The sequence below is a fragment of the Barbatula barbatula genome, assembly GCF_947034865.1.
Source record: "Barbatula barbatula genome assembly, chromosome: 2".
NCBI lineage: Eukaryota > Metazoa > Chordata > Actinopteri > Cypriniformes > Nemacheilidae > Barbatula > Barbatula barbatula.
In genome coordinates, this window is record NC_136767.1 from 17,018,947 (window position 1) to 17,041,753 (window position 22,807).

The window sequence follows — 22,807 nt, forward strand, 5'->3', positions numbered from 1 at the left end:
ACCTGTGCGGCACGCTGATGAAATTGGAGTAGCCCTAGCCGCTACACAGAGAGAGAAAAAGGTTGAACAAACTTTGTACCACGGAAACAATCCCGAAGTGACATGCTGGGCTTTGGGGAGGTGGCTTGAGCAGTTCAGCGGTATCCAGCTGGGTCGCGAGCTGGCCTTCAGCCAGACACGCAAACTCTCCTCCTCGCTGCTCCACTGCAGAGAAACCACACTTAGCATATGCAATTTATAAAAACATCCACTGTTAATGCATGACTGCATGCATCTCTCGTATACAAATATACATGCTAAAGAGCACATTAGTATACAACACATAACATTGACCATTTTAAAACAAAAAATGTGCTAGGTAAGTTTTTATCCAAACCTTTAACTTATAATATTTACCTTACTTGTTTTTTCCCACTTAGATTTAACTTCTTGGGGCATTTTTAGCGAGGTTGTCATTAAAGTATGGGTTCAAACAAACAAATGCTTTTATGTAAACTAGTCTTTTGTAAAGCAGTCTTTCTGTTTAGACACATTTAAACACAACCAAATTTTTCCATATTTCGGTGGCATTGTTGTGTTTAATGTTTGGATTTGTGTGCATACTGTAAATATTGGTAGATGGAACCCAGGAGAATTGCCATTGTACATTGTGAATACATTTGTTTCTGAGTATGTGCAATCCCTCGGGTCGAACCCATGACCTTGGTGTTGCTAGCGTCACGCTATAACCATTGAGCTATAGGAAAGCTATAATGCTAAACTAATATAGTATGGCTATTATATAGATATAAGTCATTTTTTGCGATTTCTGCTGTATGTATAAAACCATTTTACATAATCTAAAGAACATACAGTACATTTATATTTGTAATATTAATTTTGATATCTTTGATTTTGACTAAGATTAAATATTAAAATCAACGTTTAGCAAGCCATTTTTTGTGTTTGAAATGAAAAGTAGTGACAATAAAAACCTATGACTTATTTGAATCTAATAATAAGACTTTGAAACAGGTTTGCATATTTTCAAAATAAACTGTTCTCCTTTTCTGTAAAAAAAATATATTTTTACAGCTTGGGTGGGTAGTGCATTATTCATGATGTTTCTAATCATGGGTTTCGCTTTACTACAGCCGTGGAAAAAAATCACCATTTTAAAAATCATATTTCAGTTTTCCAATATTTTTGAAAAGGAAATCTTTTTGCATTTATTTGTAGAAATTTAAAATTGAAAAATAAAAGAAAGGTGCTCTGTATTTTTTCAGACCTCAAATACTGCAAAGAAAATAAGTTCATCTTTTCATCGTTCAACAGTAATATTTAAAAAAAGTATAAAAGAAAATGTAATTTAAAAAAGAAAAAAATGACATGATAACCTGGATTTTTATTACAGTTTTCATGTTTCTTGTTATGCTGTCCGTCGTTCACCTGCTGTTGGATGGACTTTGTCACTCCTGAGGTTTAATTTGGTTGAAATTCAACAGACACTAGACTGAAATGGCCACAATACACCAAGAGATGCTGATTAAATAAACATTTGGAATGATCTCTTCATTTTTTCCGCGCCTGCATATTGTGATTTGGCAGTGTATGACTCTTTTATGTTACATTTTCGGGACCGAGAAATCAGTGTGTGAGCTGATCAGGTACAGTCGAGTAAATCAGTCAAACTGTATGAACATCAGTGTGTGTGTGTGGTGTGAGCCTGTCGTGACTGCGCTTAACAGTGCACGCGAGGTCCGGCGTTCTCCAGAGAAACACTATTGAACCGCTTGAGTTACACATCACACACTATTGTTTTTTCAGGTCAAGGCATTTTCTGTGCTATGAAAATAGCGCCCCAGGCTTTCTCGCAAGGGTCTGGTAGTGGTAAAACGCTGTCTAAGGTTTTCTTTTACAAGCATTAGCTTTTACTCGCATTAACACAAAAGAAAACTGCTATTAAGAGCTCTTCGAGCACTGAGGGGCATCTCTCCTCTCCACAGCCAGTCACGAAACCACCGAATGAATATTTATATGCTGTTCATGGTATTTATTGAGTTTATTGGCCAATTATGGTGACCTCGGGTCAAAGTTACGATTGGTCTGAAATTGATCAAATAAAAACGCCTTTGTGGTGTTAGGTCATGAATTAATAACCAACTCAGAAATTCTGTCAGATTGTTCAATTAAATTATTTCACCCATGCGTCACTGTGGAAATGGGTCACGTTAAAAGTGTAAAAGCTTGGAGGTGAATATGCAAATTCATGACTTGGAAATGAAGCGTTTGGTTTGTTTTCTTTTACAGGCATTTATGTCTAAATGAATATTTTCATCAGCAGCACTTTTATGCCAATGTCGATTGAATTTGTATATTTGTATGATTTCTGTCTGGAGCTAGAAAAACACAATTGCTTCCAGGCGTAAGGGAGTGTGTACAGTATGTGTGCCTGCACGCTGTGTTGCGTTCCAGCTGTAAAATAAAAGTATCAAACTAAAAATGGACGTCAGATCATGCTTATTGCGCCAGACCCACTGAAAATTCTGTACATAATACGGTATTAATATTGTTGTCCTTGAATTCATAGTACTACAACACATCATTATTTGTTTGTCTGTTTTTATTAAAGGGCCCATTGAATTCGAGGAATGTAATGTCTCAATCGCCACTGAAGGTCTGCAGGATTTGTTTTCTCTGCTTCTAAATTTTTACTCCTAACAATAATTAAAATGAATGAAAACATAATTGATCTTTAATTTCTGTTATTATATCTCTTTACAGAAGTTTATGTTATGAAAATATGTTACAGATGCAAATATATATTTTTGTATAGATTTTTGACATTGATTACTTTGCTTGTTTAGTTGCCAAACCTCGAAAAAGAAAGACCTTCGTCATACCAGGTCGACGGAGAGATAAAGACACAGATTCCACGTAAGTTTTAATGAAGCAATATCACTTTTTGCTTTTTTCCCCAAACAAATCTTACTAAAATTGAATTCTTATAAAATAATTCATAATAAGCTCTTAAATTTTCTTTTTGAGCAAAGTGATTTAGCAGTTTTATTTGTTGTTTATTTTTATTTAAACCTTTTTCTGTCTTTAGGGAATCAGCTGAAGTTGAAGCAGTTGTAAGTATTTTTAAATGATGAAACAACTTGATAACACATGTAACCGAGACATTACATTATACAATATTAAACATACTCTCTTAAAAATAAAGGTGCTTTAAAGGTTCTTTACAGTGATACCATTGAAGAAATATTTTTTGGGTTCCACAATGAACCATTCAGTCAAATGTTCTTTGAAGAACCATCTCTTTCTTACCTTTTTATAATTAGAACCTTCTTTTCGCCTTTTGTGAAACAGAAAGGACCATTATGGAACCATTTAGACAAAAAAGGTTCTTCTATGGCATCATGAAGTACCTTTATATTTAAGAGTGTACTGTAGTTTGACAAAAAATATTTCTGAACACATGCAAAAAAATATATTAAATTAAAATATTCCTTATTTAAGGGACGCAAAAAACAGCTTTTTTATACAGCTATGTTCTTGAATTTAGTAATACGAGCCTCATTTATTTCTGATCAAAGTTTACCCTTTCTAGTTGTATTGGAAAAACTCCATTCGAGTTGACTCACATTCACAAAGCTCCTTTTGTTCGTATTTCTTTCAGAACGCTTCTAACGGAGCTCCCCCAGGTTTCTATGGTGCTATAGATCTTCATAACACAGTGAGTGGTGACCTAATGTTGTTGAAGGATCGTCTATAATTCTTACAATGTTAAGTGAAAAAACGACACCGCCTAGTGATTTCTGCATAAGAATAGTTTGCATACTTCTTGAAATATTGCTGACAATGGTGTGTTTTACCTCAGTCAGAGTCTTCTTGTATTTTAAAAGAGTGTGAATTGTAAGAGTTGTGTTCTATGTTTGCTGCAGAACGTGCCTCAGTTGGACGAGGAGGGCTTCTGTATCCGACCAGAAGTCAACGAGAATGATATCCTTTCTCCAGATTCATCCCTTCCACTCCACACATCCTTCACACGTGCTTTCATCTCAGCCACAGAAAGATTTTCCTTCTCCTTTCATATCTTTCATCGGCTCTGCTCAATGTAAACTCTGAACACTTTTTTTGGCCCGAGAACATAGTCTGATATCGTTCTTTGCTGGGTTTTTATCTGAATCACTGCCAAGTCGTTCCTTTCCATCGTATTTTCTTTTTTCTCCGTCTGTTTTCTTTACCAAAGCCGTCCCATCTTGTAGACCTAAAAAAATAGAAAACCTCATCTTCTCACTATTTCACCTCACGGTCCTCTAGTTGAATTTTCACCCCACTTTAAAGCTGTTTACCTTAATGACTTCTGATCACATGCCAAAGAGAACTCCTTTTATTCGTCCAGCGACTCTGATGATGAAGATGAGCCGAGAAAGTTTCATGTCCAGATCAAACCTGTGCAGACCAACAACGGCACCCACCAGCAAAAGGTCACCATAGATGAGCTGAAGGCCTCTATCGGAAACATCACGCTCTCGCCAACCCCCGCTGTAAGAAACACCTCACCAACACAGATCATGTAGAAAGTTATCATAGCCACAAACTTCTTACATTTGCACCAAAGAGATGAAGTAGTAGCATACATTAGAAATAAGCATTCACCCAAACACAGGATAATGCACCCTGGTCTCCTATATAACGGGTGTTTGGTCTGGTTTGTGTGGCATCAGGAACAGTTCTGATTGGTTGATGTAATTTACAGTCATGGTGCTAGTTCTCACACACTTCATATCTGTCTCATGTGCTGTTTTTTCTCTAAATCGCTATTGGCACAGTAGACACTAGAGGGCAGTATTCCATTATTGTATGCACAGAGTGACCAGCCTGTCTTTCCAGGGATGCTGCAAATGCATTCACACAAACCTTTCCTTTATCCTGATGTGTGTGCCTGAGTGCAAATGTATTTTATCCATGTGTGTGGAAAAACAGTGAATCTGTCATTTATAATCACAAAAAAAGAGTGTCTGTATGTCTGTATATGTGTATGGTTGTGTGGTCAAGTAAGCCACGGTATAACAGTCAGTACAGTGTGCCGGCTGTGTTTGTTACGTCTGTTACCCATCTGTGTATGTGCTGTTGGTAAACAAACCCATACAACTTCCTGCTTGCAAATCTCACCACAGGAAGCATGGGTGGACTCTGTTTCTAATGAAAGATCACATAGGTAGACACACATATGCAGAAAGACATCAAGGCAAAAGCTGTGCCCTATAACAAAAGATATTTAATTAAAAAAGGCAGCCACTGTCTTGAAATAGCCAGTTGCTTTTTAACTTATCTAATCATGCCCAGATTTGTATGAAAGATTTCCAGAAAGACTTCGTAAGTAAGACTGGCATCAAACTTCCTCTGGAGTTTTTGCTTGTGTTTATCTGCGTGAAAGAAGCCAATCCCAAAATGTACTCACCCTCATGCCATCCCAGTGGTATATAACTTACTTTTTTCAGCCAAAACACAAACTTAAAATGTTATGTTTAATATAAATCGTGTTATCTTTTTTATGCAGGACTCAAAATGTGGAACGTTACAGTACATACATCATAAAGGAATCCAGATCACTCAAGCGGGTTAATATATTTAGTTTAGATGCATTGATATATTGGCCAGTGGTCGGTATCGGTCGATAAAAGCGATAGTTTAAAAACAGCCGATATATCCTGTCAACCAAAAGAGTAGGACAATGCAGTGAATTTGTGCTCCGTGTATATACATTTTTTTAAAGGGATAGTTCACCCCAAAAGGAAAATTCTGTCATGATTTACTCACATTCAGATTCCTGCCATAGTTGGGAATATGAACTATGGGAGTCATTGAGGGATGAGATCTATTTGGTTACTGACATTCTTCCAAATATCTTTGTTTGTGTTCAGCATAACAAAGAAATTTATACAGGTTTGGAAGGTGTGTGAACGAAGACAACATTTGCATTTTTGGTTGAAGAAACACCCCCATCATATACGTTAATACCATTCAGAAAGTTGAGGAATATTAATTTATTCTTCAGATTCGCTATTGGCAAAGAAATTTAGTATCTGTGCATCTTTATTATTTACTAATGTATATTAACATTTAGTAATATATGAGCTTATTTAGTGAAGTTTAATAAAAAAAACTGTCATCTTTTACTCTCTTGTTGTTTAGCCTATATAAGAGACAGGAGATCTTATGAAATAGAAAGGGAATGAGGATCTTTGGCTGCCAAGCTCTAAAAGGACAGGAAATCACAGCAATTATATAACACATCCAAACAGTTCATGCTCGGTATTGGTCTTCTGAAGTCCTTTGAAGCTGGACATATGTTAGCTTTGTGTACGAAACAGAAATGTAAGTTGTTATTTTCCAAAACCTTGCTTAACAGCAGTGGTCATCATTCACCATTAGCTTGCTTTATATAACTAATTTTGTGTATTTTATGCAAGTAGTCATACACAAGTAAATTATGACTAAAATATAAAAAAATAATTTTGAAAGATGGGAAATACTCTTGACTGTGTATGTGCAGTTCCTCGTTTATTGCATGTTGGGTTTGTGTTTGTTTAAGAGTTGACAGTAGATGAACAGAATCAAAACACATTTGTGATATCAGTTTGTTTTTCTGTCTTCTCGGTTTGACTCTTTTGTCTGTGGAAATGACAGTGTGATGTATTTCTGCAATAACACCTCCTCACGTGTGCCAGCTTGTGTTTTCAGCGAGCACAGCCAGGGCAACACTTTACTTTAGACACCCTTGCTGACGTCTCCGTTTGCTTTATTGAAGATGCATGATCACACATTTTTCATAGAGGCTCTTTTCTGCAGGCTTGAACCTTTGTTTCTGTCCTGTTCCAAATGTGTTTCGTGACTACACGGATTAACACTGGAAACACATTTCAAACCCTATTTGTCATATTTCTTCCCCCCCTTTTGTTTCTTTTTATTGTCCTCAGCCATTGTTTGTTTTATGTTTTTCTTTGTACTCACGTTGCAGAAGTCCGGAAATATAGGTGATGACGAATGCTATATCATCTGTTATTAATAATTGATATTATTGAGCTTTCCATTTCCTCTTGTTTTTGTTGTCTTTCTCTCTCTCTCTCTCTGGTGTGTGGCCTGAGCTGTAATTGAACCCATTTGCCACTATCTGCCTATGGGATTCAACCTTTTCCATAATTTTGCGTGCATGTGTATTTGTTTGTGCGTTTCCGCAAGTTCTCCCTCACGGTTTACCATTCAGCTGCTTTTCTAGTCTGTCCCTTCAGACTGATGTTTTGCTTTTCATCAAACGTTTTATCGAAATGACTGAGAGGATTTTCCATTCGTTCTGACAGCGTCTCGGGCAGGGATGCTCCATATGAATCACTTTAAATACACAGAATACTTCCCATCTTTGTGTCTTCGTCCATTTGTTGGTGTTTTGCTAACTGATTCTTGTTGACATTTCTCAGCCTCAAAACAATCCCGGTAGTGAATTTAGTTGTATTCTCTGCCATTCATTTCCTAATGTTTAGACTGCGTGCAGACTATATGTAAACTTATGGTTGAAATATGTCGTCTCGGCAGTAAAGTTCTCCGCTCATTCCTGCGTGTGCGTGTCAGCCTGGGAGGCCAATATCCCGTGAATGAATGTGAGGATGAAGCACTTCATGTCTTGTGCTGTTTTCATAACTCCTCTCACTCTCATTAATAAAAGCCTGTTTTTATTTCCAGGTTCATACGAAGAGGAACCAATCCAGTGAGTATTCCTAATTTTTTTCTTCCCCTCTGTCACTCTGAAGGTTTGGCTCCGGAGAGCGCCTGCCATTTTGACTTCTCTTTTTCATTTTTCTTGGCCGTGACGTTTCGCGCCAATCTCCTTCATGTTGCTCCGGTGACCCTTCCAAAGCCAACTCATCCCATGAGAAAATAAACACCCCCCCCCCCTTTCTCATCCGAGCAGCCCAGCATTTCCTCCTTAAGCCATGAGCAAGATTAACTGCTTAATTATGTGTTTATGTTTTTCTATCCATCATAATTTTACATTTTTCCAGTAATTTGTGGCTTAAATGAACGCAGATGCATGCCAGAATGTAGTGTTTACACTGTGGCGCGTTCTCACATCAAGAGTGAAGATTTTAACCTCCCAGGAAAGTTTTACATGCTGTAAATCCATAAAGACGAAGTAATTGAGCTCACAGTAGATACATATTTATCTGTGCGCTGAAACTGTAAACATATCTTCAAAGACCCTTCACCACAATCTTCCGCACGTGCTGAAGTCAATAAGATCTGACGGAGAATTGTACTCAGAAAGTCCTTTAATCCAATACATGTTGTGTGTTATTTGAAATCACATAAAGATGTTACCTCAGCAATGACAATTGCGTCCAAAAATAGATGTGGTGGACACAGTAAGGATGCAAATTTTAATGTAATTTCAAGAGTTTTACTATATTTAAGCTTTCAAACTACATTTGTATAACACCCTGTTTACAGACATTATTTATTTTGTATTCACATCATACGTCACAAATTCTTTATGCCTCTTGTAAACCCAAGTTCAATCCAAGTCATTTTCTCTACGCATTTACAAAATAAGGCTTCATATTAAGTGGCAAGTTGGGTATTGACTGTTACAGCAGCAACGACATAAACAAACGTTATGTGGCCCAAACTTAACTTCCGCTAGACCTCCGCAAAGTATCAATAACCGTTGAGTCGTTTTAATTTCATTTAAGTCCATTAATATACAATAAACTATTAAAATAAATTTGTATTAAATAAATTGTTACATTACCACTAGCCAGACCGATAACCAAACACAGAATGGAAGTTAAATTCGGGCCAGGTGCGTGCATCCTATGAAACCTTCTATTAATGATAAACTAAAGTATATTCAGAACTATATGTTATTGTAAATGTGCATCTTACACAAACCTAGGAATGACACGACAACACACATGCCCTTCGATAAACCCAAAGTCGGGTGAGTACTACCCAGGACGGTAACATGTAGCCAGCATACACCTAATCGGTTTTGGTGAGCGGCTGCATTTGTGTTGGTGGGTATGAGGGATTCCTGTGAAGCTATGCTAAATTTATATTAACATCAAAATGTTAACAACAAAATGCGCAAAATAATTGTTTTTTAATATAACAACTGTTGTGTGTTTAACCCTCTACTGTCGTTTGTCTTTTGTGTAATATACTTCTATGCCCTACTGTTTAGATTTTTTTTAAATCAGGTTAAAATATACTATACAGTGACATAACGGCTATGTTTACTGTGTTCTGTCTATTTAATATTTGTAAATGTATGTTTTTGATGCTTTGTGATCAATGGGGTTGTAAGGACATGTGTTTCATGGAGTAAAGATCAAATCTTAATCCTCAAGATACTACCGTTTCTAAATATCTAATTCACTCGGCGGATGCATCATATTTACTTCATGAAATACATGAGCTGCAGTTTTCATCTGGGAGTAAAATGAGAAGATCATAATTAAAGCCTGAAGCATTGCCATTCTACTGTACTTAGTCATGTGCTTCTTCGATTTTTAGGCGATGAGCTGGGACGCATGAAAATACCACCACCATCATTTAATGAGTAAGAGAAACTCATTGTCTAACCATTATCTGTTTACCCTTTTTTAGATTAAATGTAAACAAATGTGATTGACAGTGTAATAATTTTTTCTCTTTGATAAGCCTACAAATATGTTAATATCTATGATGATACATCTTTTAATAACATATCTTAAATTCGCTTCTCTTGTTTTAAACAGTAGATTAGCCAGTAATGACCTGCTGTCTCTGGATCCGTTTGGGTCGGCCAGCACCGGCTCTGGACCGTCTGTACCTCACTTATCAGGTAACACCCGCCTGCTTTAATACAGAAAATACACAGCGCTTCTGACGACCATTAACACATCAGTAATTTGTAAAGTAAAAAACTTAATTCTGTGATTGTTCTTGAGGCACATAGTTTCCTTATGTCTCAGAATATGCACTCCATTGATAGATACTGCAGATGGATAGATGGATGATCTCTTACTGTACAGGCTCAGCAGCATTTACACTAGCGTCCAATTCAGAGTTCAGCAGTCAGATTGTTTTTCGTCAAACACACGCACATACATAACGTCGCTGTACAAGCAGATTGTAAGTCATGCATTCCTCCACCTCTTCCACCCTTATCCTGTGGGAGGCTTGTCTTAGGTCTGACCTCCTCTATTATTGATGATGCTTACAGGCTGGTGAAAGTGTCTGGGCTTTTCCAGTCCACAACAGTCGCCTCTAGAGAGCTTGCTCAGGCTTCTGTTGTCACGGAAACCCCCACATCCTACAGCAACATCATATCTCACAGCATCTTTGCATTTAGTCTTTTGAGAATTTATTTAGTTTTATTTATTTATTTATGTGTTTTGTTATTTTATTTTGGTACTGCAGAAGAGGCTTTTTAATATCTGAAGTTTTATTCAACTTGCTGGTATATGAATTTTGCATTTCATGTTGGTGTGTGTATCATTGTTTTATTTTTGGAGGACTATATAGTGTTTGGCATGATGTCTCTATCTTCTGCCCCACCTCTTTGCATCTCTCATTGTGTGAGTATAGAGAGTATTCTGTGTCTACACTCCCTCATGTTTCTCTCTCGTTTGCTCCTGATAGGACAGTTTGTCCTTAAAGGAAGAGTATTCTGCACTTTTGACCTTGATTGTTCAAATTAAATGGTATTTGTATTTTTGAGAATTGGCCTTCATATATTTTGAGGAATGTGCAGCTGACAGTATGCAGTACAAATTTTTATAATATAGTAATTTATATATCTTTTTGACCCTGTCTGCGAAATCCAGCCTAATGCTTCATTGTCTAATTCTGAGATCAAAAGCATCAAAGTTTGATTTTCAACTATTCATTTTACGATGATTTCCATCTTTGACATGGCCTTACTCCGTCGGTATTAAAGAAATACGTTATATACTATTTTCAGAGAATGTTCTTTACATGATGTAGGGCATATTATGTAGAAAACCGTAAATAAATTAAAATTCAGATGGGTTTTCACAGGCAGGTTGACAGGAACAGAAAGCTATAAGCACACATAGTAATGTTTATGTAATACTTTATTTTTAATTGTGTAACAGGAAATGGTTTAAAGAGTCTTCTGTACTCTTGCATGAGTGATCATTTTGAGAGAAATATAGTGGATGCATTCTAGTTTACATAATTTGCAAATAAGTAAGTGCTTAACTCGCAAATAAGCCACTCAACGCAGTCACTAAAAGCAAGCCAACCTGTCAATCAATCCCTGACCTTAGCTGCGAGGGCCAATCATAATCCAGAGTTAATTGGCACCTTCAGCGGTCAGAGGGTGGGTTTGGGAGTCCCCAATGACAGACATTGTCAAACATGATCTTGTTATGGTTCTTATCTGGTAAAGGAACTGCAAGAGCAAAATGAAGAGAATATTAGTCATTTTGGTGTTTTATGGTAATTGTGTATTTTTAGTTAAATGTTTTTTTGAAAAAGTAATTTATTTATTTTATCATGTTTTTTATTTACTGTGTGATTTATTTTTATTTTTTCATTTCTGTTTTCTATTTGTTTAATGCTTTTTTCTTAGACCTGGCCTCTCTGTTTATATCACCCTTTCCTACATCTCCCCCACTGCAGTCAAATGATGAGGTCTTTGAAGACCCAGGTAATGCTTGTGACGCATGCCTGCAGCTTTAATCCACAGAATAATAAATCTTTCCCATAACAGACACTGGCCCTGAAAGATCAGCAATAAGCAAAAATGTTAGTTTTGCTAGGAATGTTTTGATACTTTTTTTTACAATTCTAAGAGATTCATGCGAGTGTTTACGTTGATCTTAACTCCTTTAAAGAGTAAATATTACAATGTTCTGAACACTACATGCAGTGTGTAATGTGGCTGTGTGGTAATGTGACCGGTCTGGAAAGTTGTAAAGCCAAGTGAACGAATAACAAAGTTATTGGCTTGGGAAAAAATGTGTCAACTCTGCAAACGAGTCGTCTGTGGTTCTAATTTCAGTTCCGAGTCGGATTTGCGTCACTCCCTGTAATGCCCGCCTACATGCCATTTGCATCACTGTGCGCGGTAGACCAATCACAGCAGACTAGACCATTGGCCAATCACAGCAGAGTAGGCTGACAGAAGGGAGGGAAGAACCGCCAAACTAATAATTTCAGTGTCAGTCAAGAAGTAAGATAATAACTCCCTATTATTAGAAAATAAATGTGTTTTTACACCGTGTATGTATGTAAATGTATGTTGTTGTTGGACACGCCATAAACCAAAGTAAGACCTTAAAAATAACAAAATATTTACTCTTTAACGTAAAAAATTGAGTCCTGCCTATATTAAAACCCAGGTTTGCAGTTTAATTGGTTGATTTGAACTGGTTCCTTTTTATCCCAAATGAAATGTAAAGACAAATAATACTCAACAAAGAAAGTATAAAATACAATAATAACAGTTTTAGTCAAAGGTGTAATCAAATCTGGGCTTCTAGATGTAATGATAGTTAATTTATCAGTATTTTAATTTAAACCTTTAAATGTACCTATGAAATTGTGTACCTATGAGCTATGTGTTATTGGGAAGGATCTATTGGCAGAAACGCAATATAATATACATAACTATGTCTTCTGAGGTGTATAAAGACCATACATCATAAAGCGTTATGTACTTATAACCTTAGAATGAGCTTTTTCTATCTACATACACCGCGGGTCCCCATGCATGTTGTTTCCACAGTAGCCCTAAAAAGACAAACTGTTCTACAGAACGCGTTTCATAAATACCTTATCTCCTTCGGCAAAGAAGTGAAAACATGACGATATCTTAGCCCTCTGTCAGCCACTGTAGTGCTTTGAAAGAGACGGGTGGAGTGAGCCGTTGGTTGCATTTCACAACCTCACCGGTAGATGTCGCTAAAATTCATACACTGGACCTTTAAACAATGCCGCACATTTATTAACATGTTTCCTAATTGAAATCCTTTGACTTGCTTTATTTACAGTAACATGGTTGTCTATTTCATATCTCATTTTATTAGATCTGCTATGTATTAATTTACTCACTTTGTGGTTATGCAAGTGTTCTTCATGTTAGATGATCTGTATAATCACATCTATTCCTTTGGTCCAGAATGTCCTTTCAGCAAGATAGTCGGATTGTTTAGTGTATTTTTACAACCTTGCATTGCTCTCTTTTCTCTGATGACCTTCAAAACAGATGTGGATGCACAGGCTGAGCCCACTTCTCATTCAGAAGTCAGTCTTGAGGTCACAAAGGCTCTTGCTTTTCCACGTCCCTGTAAACGTCCTCCTTCCACTGCCAACTCGAGCACTCCACCGTTACCTCACCTCCGATCTCCTCCCTCCAAGACTCCTTGGGAGCTCCCCGATGATGGTTTTGCTCCCCTCAGCTCTGGCCCAGCTAGAGCTATGAGCGTGCCTCCAGCCCTGCAAACTACTCATAAGGACTGCACTACCCACAAGCCCCCTCTCAGCGCTCCTGCCACCGATGCACTTACCTCCTGGGCCCAGAGTCAATGGATTGCCTTTAATGATACCTTTGTGCCTTGTCGTGGACCGTCGCATCAAGCAGCGAGACCTCGGTCAGTGCCCCTGTCTCAACAGCCCAAGCTTTTCTCCAGAGGTCCTGCCATTGACTGCTTTGCCAGCACAGAGAGAGAAGAGAGCGCCCCCAATCTGAGTGATATAACAGTCAAAGGGGTGGAGGATGGTAAATTTTGCCGAATGAGAAGCATGTTTAAATACACTCAATGACATGTTACTCTTAACACGCCTGATGTTTTATGTAAATATTTTTTATTTTGTTAATTTAAAAAGTTTGGTGGATTTCATTTTTTATATTTGTTTATTTAATTCTTTAAATAGTATAATTGTTTTTATATATAATTTTTTTATTAAATAACATTTTATTTTATGATTTTTATTTGATGTAATCATTTTCTGCATTGAATGCATTGGAATGTTAACCAAAATATTCACCTTTAAGCCAATCACAGTAAGAGGAGAAAGAAACAGCTGCTAAGTTAAAATTAGTTTTACTTATATTTTTATCAAAATGTGTTTAAAGATATGATATATTGATCACATCTTTTTACAGTATATATAACCATGTTTTTGCTATCGTTAAATACCTCAATAGTTACTTCATGTCCCCTCTACATAGAGAAGGGAACATGTCTGAATTTATTTGATGGTATTTAATTTTTTAGCTGACCATCCTATTATTTATTTTACAAAGGTCATTTAAATGGCTTAAAGGTGAAAATGTGTTTGTAAGCTTATTTGTTCATTTTTATTTATTTACTTATTTGTTGTGATTTGCATTTTGTTTCAGTATTGTACTTTCTGTTTTTTATTGTTTATATTGTGACATTGCAACTAAGCATGTGCCTAAAGATCATTAGACTTGTTGGCTGACTTTATGTCAGTTGTAATCATTGGAGTTGATTGTTAGCTTGTGCGACATCAATCCTACAGGTTCTTGTTTAGTTTTGTTAAGTTTTCTTATGAATTCAGTGCTTAAATGTTGTAAGTCGTGTGGTCATAACATTTGTTGTCTTTTCCTGCACAGTACCAAACAGGCCAACCACCCCACTGGGCACAGCAACCATCGTGCCACCTCCAAGACCATTATCACGGCCCAAACTTGCTGCTGGCAAGCTGTCGGGCATCAATGAGACTGTGAGTAAAACAGAAACTTAAAATGTACATATTCAGATACTTATTTGATTCTGATCATGAGAAATACTGAATTCATACTGAATTTATACTTAATTACTGACTGACTGGTATGCAGAACTTTATGGTATGGAATTGTTGACTAGTTCTTTGCTTTCTGCAGGGCCGACCATTCAGCCCTCCTAAAGTGTTAAACTCCAGCCCTCCTCCTGCTCCACTTGCTCGAGCTGAGAGCTCTTCCTCCCTCAGCTCCAACACCTCCCTGAGCACCAGTAACACGCCGACTGTCGGTGAGTCGTGTCCGTCAAACATTAAACAAATATTCATCATGATCCATTTGCATGAACACCGCACACACGTGTTTGTATAAAAAAACTTGAATTCACAATGTATATTGTACTCATTGTATCACAATCAATACATCGTACACTAGATCCCTCCATCATCACTTGATGGGCTGCTTTTGCCCTCTTTCTTTTCTTTTTTTATTTATTTAAGAGGACGATGTGTTTGTGGGGAAACTGCCCACGTTTGAGAAGAGATGTGAGACTCCGGCAGGTAAAGTATATAACACCAAGAGGAATAGTTTGTTCTAACGTACAATACTAACTGACTCACGAATGATAATCTGTCCTTGAACAACCAATCACATTGCCCCATCTACTAAACCACACCCATTCCCTTCTCAAGGTTTTTTTATGACTCACCATTTCTGCTTTGGTTTTTCCAGTGTCTCAAACTAATGTGGATGATTATTGAAATCATAACACTGTATTGTGACTGATGAGGATGCATGACAGAGATCTCAGTTCTATGATTCTCGTTTAGATGTCTAATTGTTTTTTAAAATATATTTGGCATCTCTATCCCTCTCTTCGCAGGAACTTCTCGCGGGCCCAGTCCAGTGACATTGGCATCCCAGGATGCTTTGCCCATTGCTGTGGCATTTACAGAGTCAGTAAATGCCTATTTCAAAGGAGCAGATCCCAGCAAGTGAGTTTTATATGATCTGCCTTGCCAAAACTATACAAACCATTCAGACTTCACAAACTGTTCACAGTTCCTATGATCATGGAAAATCTGGAAACATTGCAGAGCTTTAATACTAATTTCCAGGTCTGGAAAAACCATTGAAATTAATGCAGTTTTAGAAAATAATGGAAATGCATACATATGCCCAGTTCTAAAATACTTTATTTTTTTATATAATTCAATAATAATAAATAACTGAAGGATTTGTGGAAAATCTATTTGAACCGTGTGGACATTTGAATGTGGGTGTTCTCAGCAGTTACCATTGACAGTTAAAGCCATTTCATGTGTGTTATAGAACTGACAATGTTCATAATAAAATGTCTCCTACATTTACTATTTCAGTTAAAGTTTTTGTCAACAATCTAAATTCTGTCATCATTTACTCAACTTTGAGTTGTACTAAATCTGCATATGTTTATTAGTTCTGATGAACACGGAGAAATATATTTGGAAGAATGCTTATAACCAACAGTTCTTGGCCGAAATGACAATGTTAGACAAAAGTACTTTCCTACATTCTTCAAAATATTTAGAGGCCGTTTACACACGATGGTTTTCAAACAAAAACTAATACTTGTTATGCATTTGGGTGTTCATTCATACGAAAACAACGTTTTGGGGGACTGAAAACTAAAATGTTGAAAACGGGTCTCAAAGTGCAAGTTTGGAAAACTACAGCATTATCGTTTCCGTGTAAACTCTTAAGTCGGCGTTTTTCAAAAATGATGACGTCATACACATGCATATTACGCGTTCAGTCTGTAGGCATGCGCGAGTTTTCCTCAAAGAATAATGGCATCATCCATACTGCATGTTTGTGCCGCCTTACATACTTATTATAAGTTCTTTAGCAAAAAGTAGATTTACTGCACCACTACAACCAGCGGAGACATAGTATTTATATGCACTACTATAAACACACATACATGCTGACAACGTGTATTAAAGAGCTTTTAGATTAAAACTGTGTATGCCGATGTATGCAAGAACGTAGGGTTTCTTTATAGTGCAACAGCGTCATCGACTGGCCTGGCATGCGTAATATGTAAGCCATGTAAATGCAGATCGTTTTGATAACGCTGTCGTGTGTAAGTGAATAAAAGAAAAGGTTTGAGTTTTTCTAGCCTGTAAACGTAATCTTATTTTGTCTTCAATAGAACAAAGAAACTTTTAAAGCTATTATCCTATTATGGTGGTATTCAATAATGGCCAAGAACTGTTTGGTTACAAGCATTCTTCCAAAAATCCTTCTCTTTTTCATCAGAACACGAAAATTTTTACAGTAAATAAGAATTTGGATGTTCCTTTAATATTGCTCAGCATTAAAGCCTACTGTGTTTTTAGGTGCATTGTGAAGATCACAGGAGACATGACTCTGTCCTTCCCCAGTGGCATCATCAAAATATTCACCTCCAGTCCATCTCCTCCTGTCCTCAGCTTCAAACTCTCAAACACTAGCCGACTAGAACAGATCATGCCTAACCAACAACTACTGCACAGGTGAGTGTGTTTGCACGGGTTAAACAAAGATCTATCTGCAAATCTATTGTGAGAAAACAAAGTGGCATGAATATAATTATTCCTGAGAGGCATTTTATTATGGTCATGACTTGTTCAGTGCATCAGTGCCTTTCAGGTCAAACTGTTGAGCCTGAACTAATGTTTTTCTCACTCACCCGAACCCTCTATTGTGAGTTCCTTCCAGTAGCTCCCAGGCATGACTAATCGAATCAAGAGCGATTTGTGATTTAATAGTTCGACTGGAGTAGTTATAGTTGTTCACGCTGTTACATTGACACGCAGTAATGAATTATTGAGTTTTATATCATGTTGTTTGTGTGCACATTTTGCAGCGACTCCTCCCAGAGTGACACAAACACTAAAGATTTCTGGCTAAACATGCCCGCACTGACGGCGTACCTCAAGAAGAGCTCTGAGCAGAACCCTGCAGCCTCCTATTATAATGTCGACATCCTCAAATACCAGGTTCATAGCTTTTTATTCCGTTTCCTACATTTGCCCTATCAGGTCATCCATGTTGTTTTGCTGTGCCCTATTAAGTATGGATTGGTTAGTATCCAATTTTGTTACATATAACGAACAAACTGAAAAGAAGTATTTTGGATCAAATTAGGTATTGTTTCCTGATATTTGATTGAAATCCCAATTTAGTATTAAACATGGTTGATGATCAAGTTAATGGTGAGCAGCTAGGTCCATTGACTGATTTTTTTTCATCTTTCAAGGTATTTTCAAATGGGATCCAGTCCACCCCTTTGAATCTCATAACGTACTGGAAATGCAGTCCTAGTAGCACAGATCTACGGTTGGACTACCAGTATAATCCAGAGGCCATGCAGCCCCCTGTATTGCTTACAAACATACAGGTGTTAGTGCCGGTCAATGGCGGGGTCGTAAACATGCAGTCACTTCCCAGCGCCATCTGGTGAGTTGGAGGAATGGGGGAATGATGTACACGCAAACATATCATAACAATATCATAAGGAAAAAAATGACCGCTGCATTAAGTGTATTTATTATCTAGTATACACTAACAACATTACAATTAAAGAAAGGAGTTGAGCCATTGACTAAGATTGTTTTTGTCTTTGAATCAGGAATGCAGAACAAAACAAGTTGTTATGGAAACTGAGTGACATCTCTGACAAGTCTGAAAATGAAGGTATGAACAAAGATAAAGGATAATATACTACAAAACAATTAGCTTTTCTTGCATCAAAGAAATAGTTTTCAATACTTGCACGACTTTTTGTTAGATGGGCAATTCCAACGTTATGGATGTGACATTTTTCGTTATGGACGTGACATGAAAATGCTCAGAGAATGCATTTGTTACGAATATATTGAATCTGTTTATATTTGACTAAACATTTTTGTCTTTGAACATATTTTCTATTTTAAAAAAGGGAAATAAACATGCGTTGTGGATGTGACAAAAAAGGACGTGTTTTTTGGGAGAATTTCTGTGAAATAAAACGCACAATCCTGAAGCAATAATACCCAATTAATGGAGAAGGGATGCCTCTTTATAGAACATAAAATAGTTACTTTATTTTAACTTTCATTTGTCCATTTATGAGGAATATGTAGCGTTATGGATGTGACAATCCTGAAAATGGCACTTACCTGACTATGAAACTAAAAATAAAACAAATGCTTTACAAATTTGAAGAGAGGTCTCACATTGGTATTTGAACCACCAAATGTTAATATCTGTGCTGTTACCATAGTAATAACAGGTGGTAAAAACTTTATTTTTTCATTGTAATGTTGACATTTTCACGGAATTGCCCAGATATATCAGCAACAACACCAATAAAGTGGTTCAAATTTGTAAAAAAAAAGAAAAAGATAAGATTCTGATAGATTGTGATTGTTGCTTTTCATAACACAGAAGAAGAAGATTGTTAAGGATAAATGTGGTAGTCTGTTAGATCTGTTTCTGGCTTAGCATAACACCTCACACTTGGCATTGCCTTCTCAATAATTATAAAATATTCAGTCTAACCCTAGCAGTTTGTTTGGCACATTTCAGCTCTGGTTGTTTCGTGATCTTTTCACAAAATAATATCATATAATGTATTAATGTTATAATTCATATAATATAATTCAAAACTATAAGACCTGACGGTGACAAACCTGATATGCAGGTTTCAAATTTTACATGTGAAATGGATGTTAACATAGATTTTTTTAAAGGCACCACCCAACAAAATGACCAACCTAATTCTGAAGGTCAGAGAAAAGTGAAAAATAATCATATGAAGAAAAAGCTTAATGAACACTATAAGGAAAACGCATATAATATAGTCTTTTTTTACCTTATATCTGTTGATTTCCCAGAAAGCTGTTCTTCCTCAACTGCCACGTTTGATGTTGACTCTGTGTGTTTATACCAGGCTCTGGTTCCTTGAGGGCCAAATTTGAGCTGTCTGACGGCCCATCCAACCCTGCCACCCTGGCTGTTCAGTTCTTCAGTGAGAGCAGCACTTTGTCTGGTGTAGACATGGAACTAGTAGGCTCTGGTTATCGCCTCTCCCTTAATAAGAAAAGAGTTGCCACTGGTAAGACTTCACTGAAGTGTCACGTGCACCTGCTTTAGGACTCACACACAAGTATATGATGTGATGTCATAGTGCCTTGAAAAAGCGATGCAAAAGGTCCTGATTGACCTTTTTTAATCATTTGGTGTTAAGTGGATATATAAATATACATAATATGTATATAATTGAAAGGACAGAATATAACATTTAAACGTGTCTGTCTGTGTGTGAACATTGACAGGCCGCTATATGGCTGACTGCTGAGATGAGCAAACACAGGGAATCTGGAGGGGAATTTCTGATCTATCCTGTCAATGCAAAGTGGGCTGTCTGGGTGAAGACCTCTCACGTTCTGAGCGATCCAGTTCCAGCTAAGCACCTTTCTGAAGACAAGAGATTTTTATACTACAGTAACGTAGCACTGAGTATCAAACACTGTGTAATAAGACGAATAAAACAAAAAGAGAAGAGATGTCAGGATATCGGTGAATGAAATCATTAATCTTTGATACTTTTTAATCTATTCAGACTTTTATAAAGTCAGAGCGGTAGTGTTCTTTTCATATATATAGTTAACAATTTGTAAAAGGAATTATGTATAAACACACAGCAGCATATCTAAGCAAAAATGAGAAAATGCACTAACAAACCGTTCTGTATATTTGTTTAGCATACCTTTTATTCACACAAAACTGAGTCACAATGACAGTGAAGAGAACAAACAGTGAGAGAGAATGGCTCAGCCACAGACCAATCCGTTCTCACAAAATGCCTTACTGCCATTGGTTATTTTTATAGCTGAGCATTACGCTTTTATCTGCTTAATTCAGTTCAATTTTTTTTCTTATTTTCATTTGTTTTCTGTGTATATTTTTCTATAGTTTCTCATTATGAATGTGCAATGAAGGTATAAGCTTTCAGAATGACTTTCATGGATTGATGCTTAATGTTAGTGCCATTTTCAGCATTGTCAAGAAAACCTACTGGTTAGCAAAAGTTAACTTATACACTGACCTCAGTGCCTCTTAATGTTTTAGCATGAAAGAGCCCATCTTGTTCCCATTTTCTTGACTTCATATCATAGCTCTTCCTTTATTATTAGTAAGTGCCAGTTCAGTTTCTGACAGGAAATTGCTTCTTGATTGGATATTAAAGGGAAACATAAAAAATCAGTATAAAACATATTAAATTTAGCTTTGTTCCTAAAACTTATGTTGTACCAAAACAGGATTGTTATGTGCCTGTTTAGACATGAGTTGAAGCTGTGTTTCCTCTGTAAGCACATGGTCAGGCCTTATAGATGGCATACGTATATATCCGTGTAGAATTCTACCAAAATATCCAACGAAAAATCATCACTGTGAGATAAAGGCAAACTCGGATTTGGTGACTGTTGTAGTTTTGGATGGATGCTTGTTTATAAAAAGACCAAAATGTTTCGAATTTTGAAATAATGAGATGCATTGTAGTTTTAAAGGAACTACGTGTTTTTTTTTTACCAAACGTGCTGTCACCTCTTTTGGAGCGTTCAGGTTTTCGGCTCAGATTAATGAATGGCTTTAAGTAGATTTGCCAAATGTAGATTGAAAAGCACAATGAGATGGAAGGGTTTGGAAATCAGAAGAAAACTGATATTTGGAAGTTTGGTCCCAGAAATTTCTTCCACCAGGCATGAATTTAAACGTTTTATCTTAATATATTGCTTACTTTTGTACCACAGTAATTTGTCATCTTAGTACCCTCAAGGTTATTCTTGTCTTTATTTCTATGTACTGGAACCCAGTGAAGAGATTCACTGTGTTTTGGGGGGGCAGGTGCAGGCAGTGGTTTTGGAAATCCCTATCTGCCCTCATGCAAGTAACTATTTGCCTTGTACTCAGTGGAGACCACTTCCCCAAGGGCTACCCCGAAACCACAGACACTATTTGTACCTTAAAAAGAGCAGCAACACTAATAAACACAAAATGTCAACAATGAAGGATCTCATGAATCTGGAAACGGTGATATTCTTCAGAATTCATGAATCTTGTTTTCACCAGGAACCTTTTTGGATTGTAGCCTTAACAGTTTTGTGAAGTAACAAAGTGAAGGTTTTATATACTGAATCCTCACCGTTTGTATGTCTTTCTTGCTAATATTTGTAATTTTTTAGAATTTGTAAGAAATGTGGTGTTGGTATTACGAGTACAGAGGCAGAAATCAACTGGTCAACATCCGGATCAATGTAGCATTCAAATATATTACAATATTGCCTTTTTCAGTCCATGGCTTCTATAAGTGAATATGAACTAAATGTATAGTTAGCAAGCTGGTTCTTGCTGCCTCTACAGCCATCACTTCAATATTCAGAGTGGTTTTGAAATGAAAAAGTCCACATGTCCACATTTAATTAAAAGGTAAAAGATTTGCGCTTGTGATTTTTGTTTTTTGACTCACATAATGTAAATTTTTACAAATATGTCTGCCTTTTTCTCTGTTTTATGATTGTCTGTGTCAGTAATAAATGTGTAATATATAAATCTATACAAATATAAAATATACTACAGAACACTGATTATCTTGTCTTCTTTTCTCATATTGTTCTCATAAGTTCTTTCTAAGTTTCGTACCAACAAAAATGAAACTTCTGTCATCACCCTTTTGTCATTTCTAACCTGTATGACTTGTATTTTTCTACTGAACACAGAAGATATTTTGAAGAATGTAGGTAACCAAACAGCTGCTGTACCTATAGACTTGCATTGGTTTTGTGTTCATACAATAGACATTAATGGGTACCACTTTGGTTGGTTTACCCATATTCCTTAAAATATCTTCTTTAGGTTTCTGCAGAATAAAGTCATACAAGTTTGATATGACAAGATGGTGAGTGGATAATGACAGACCTTACATTTTTTAGTGAACTATCCCTTTAAGCAAACAAATGCAAACTTGGCCTAAAGTTTGTACACCTTTGCATTGACATG

The 22,807-nt window shown here is 36.6% G+C and overlaps 1 protein-coding gene across 5 annotated transcripts in view; it reads left to right on the forward strand.

Moving 5' to 3' along the window:
• fcho2 (FCH and mu domain containing endocytic adaptor 2) overlaps positions 1-22,394 on the forward strand; it is a 41,808-nt gene extending 19,414 nt beyond the window's left edge. Inside the window, exons 9-30 of one of the 5 annotated variants that reach the window (XM_079484201.1) lie at positions 2,612-2,656; positions 2,847-2,916; positions 3,089-3,113; positions 3,662-3,718; positions 3,927-3,984; positions 4,357-4,532; positions 7,729-7,753; positions 8,939-8,983; positions 9,559-9,604; positions 9,783-9,868; positions 11,624-11,701; positions 13,262-13,774; positions 14,636-14,745; positions 14,906-15,032; positions 15,241-15,300; positions 15,624-15,735; positions 17,122-17,277; positions 17,631-17,763; positions 18,024-18,223; positions 18,396-18,460; positions 19,698-19,862; positions 20,083-22,394. In XM_079484201.1, coding sequence (XP_079340327.1) covers positions 2,612-2,656; positions 2,847-2,916; positions 3,089-3,113; positions 3,662-3,718; positions 3,927-3,984; positions 4,357-4,532; positions 7,729-7,753; positions 8,939-8,983; positions 9,559-9,604; positions 9,783-9,868; positions 11,624-11,701; positions 13,262-13,774; positions 14,636-14,745; positions 14,906-15,032; positions 15,241-15,300; positions 15,624-15,735; positions 17,122-17,277; positions 17,631-17,763; positions 18,024-18,223; positions 18,396-18,460; positions 19,698-19,862; positions 20,083-20,105 — 2,375 coding nt within the window. In that variant the 3' untranslated portion in view covers positions 20,106-22,394. The remainder of the gene's footprint in view (positions 1-2,611; positions 2,657-2,846; positions 2,917-3,088; positions 3,114-3,661; positions 3,719-3,926; positions 3,985-4,356; positions 4,533-7,728; positions 7,754-8,938; positions 8,984-9,558; positions 9,605-9,782; positions 9,869-11,623; positions 11,702-13,261; positions 13,775-14,635; positions 14,746-14,905; positions 15,033-15,240; positions 15,301-15,623; positions 15,736-17,121; positions 17,278-17,630; positions 17,764-18,023; positions 18,224-18,395; positions 18,461-19,697; positions 19,863-20,082) is intronic. The other 4 variants (XM_079484197.1, XM_079484198.1, XM_079484199.1 and 1 more) reach the window with 4 other exon arrangements.
• The last annotated feature ends 413 nt before the right edge of the window (positions 22,395-22,807 follow it).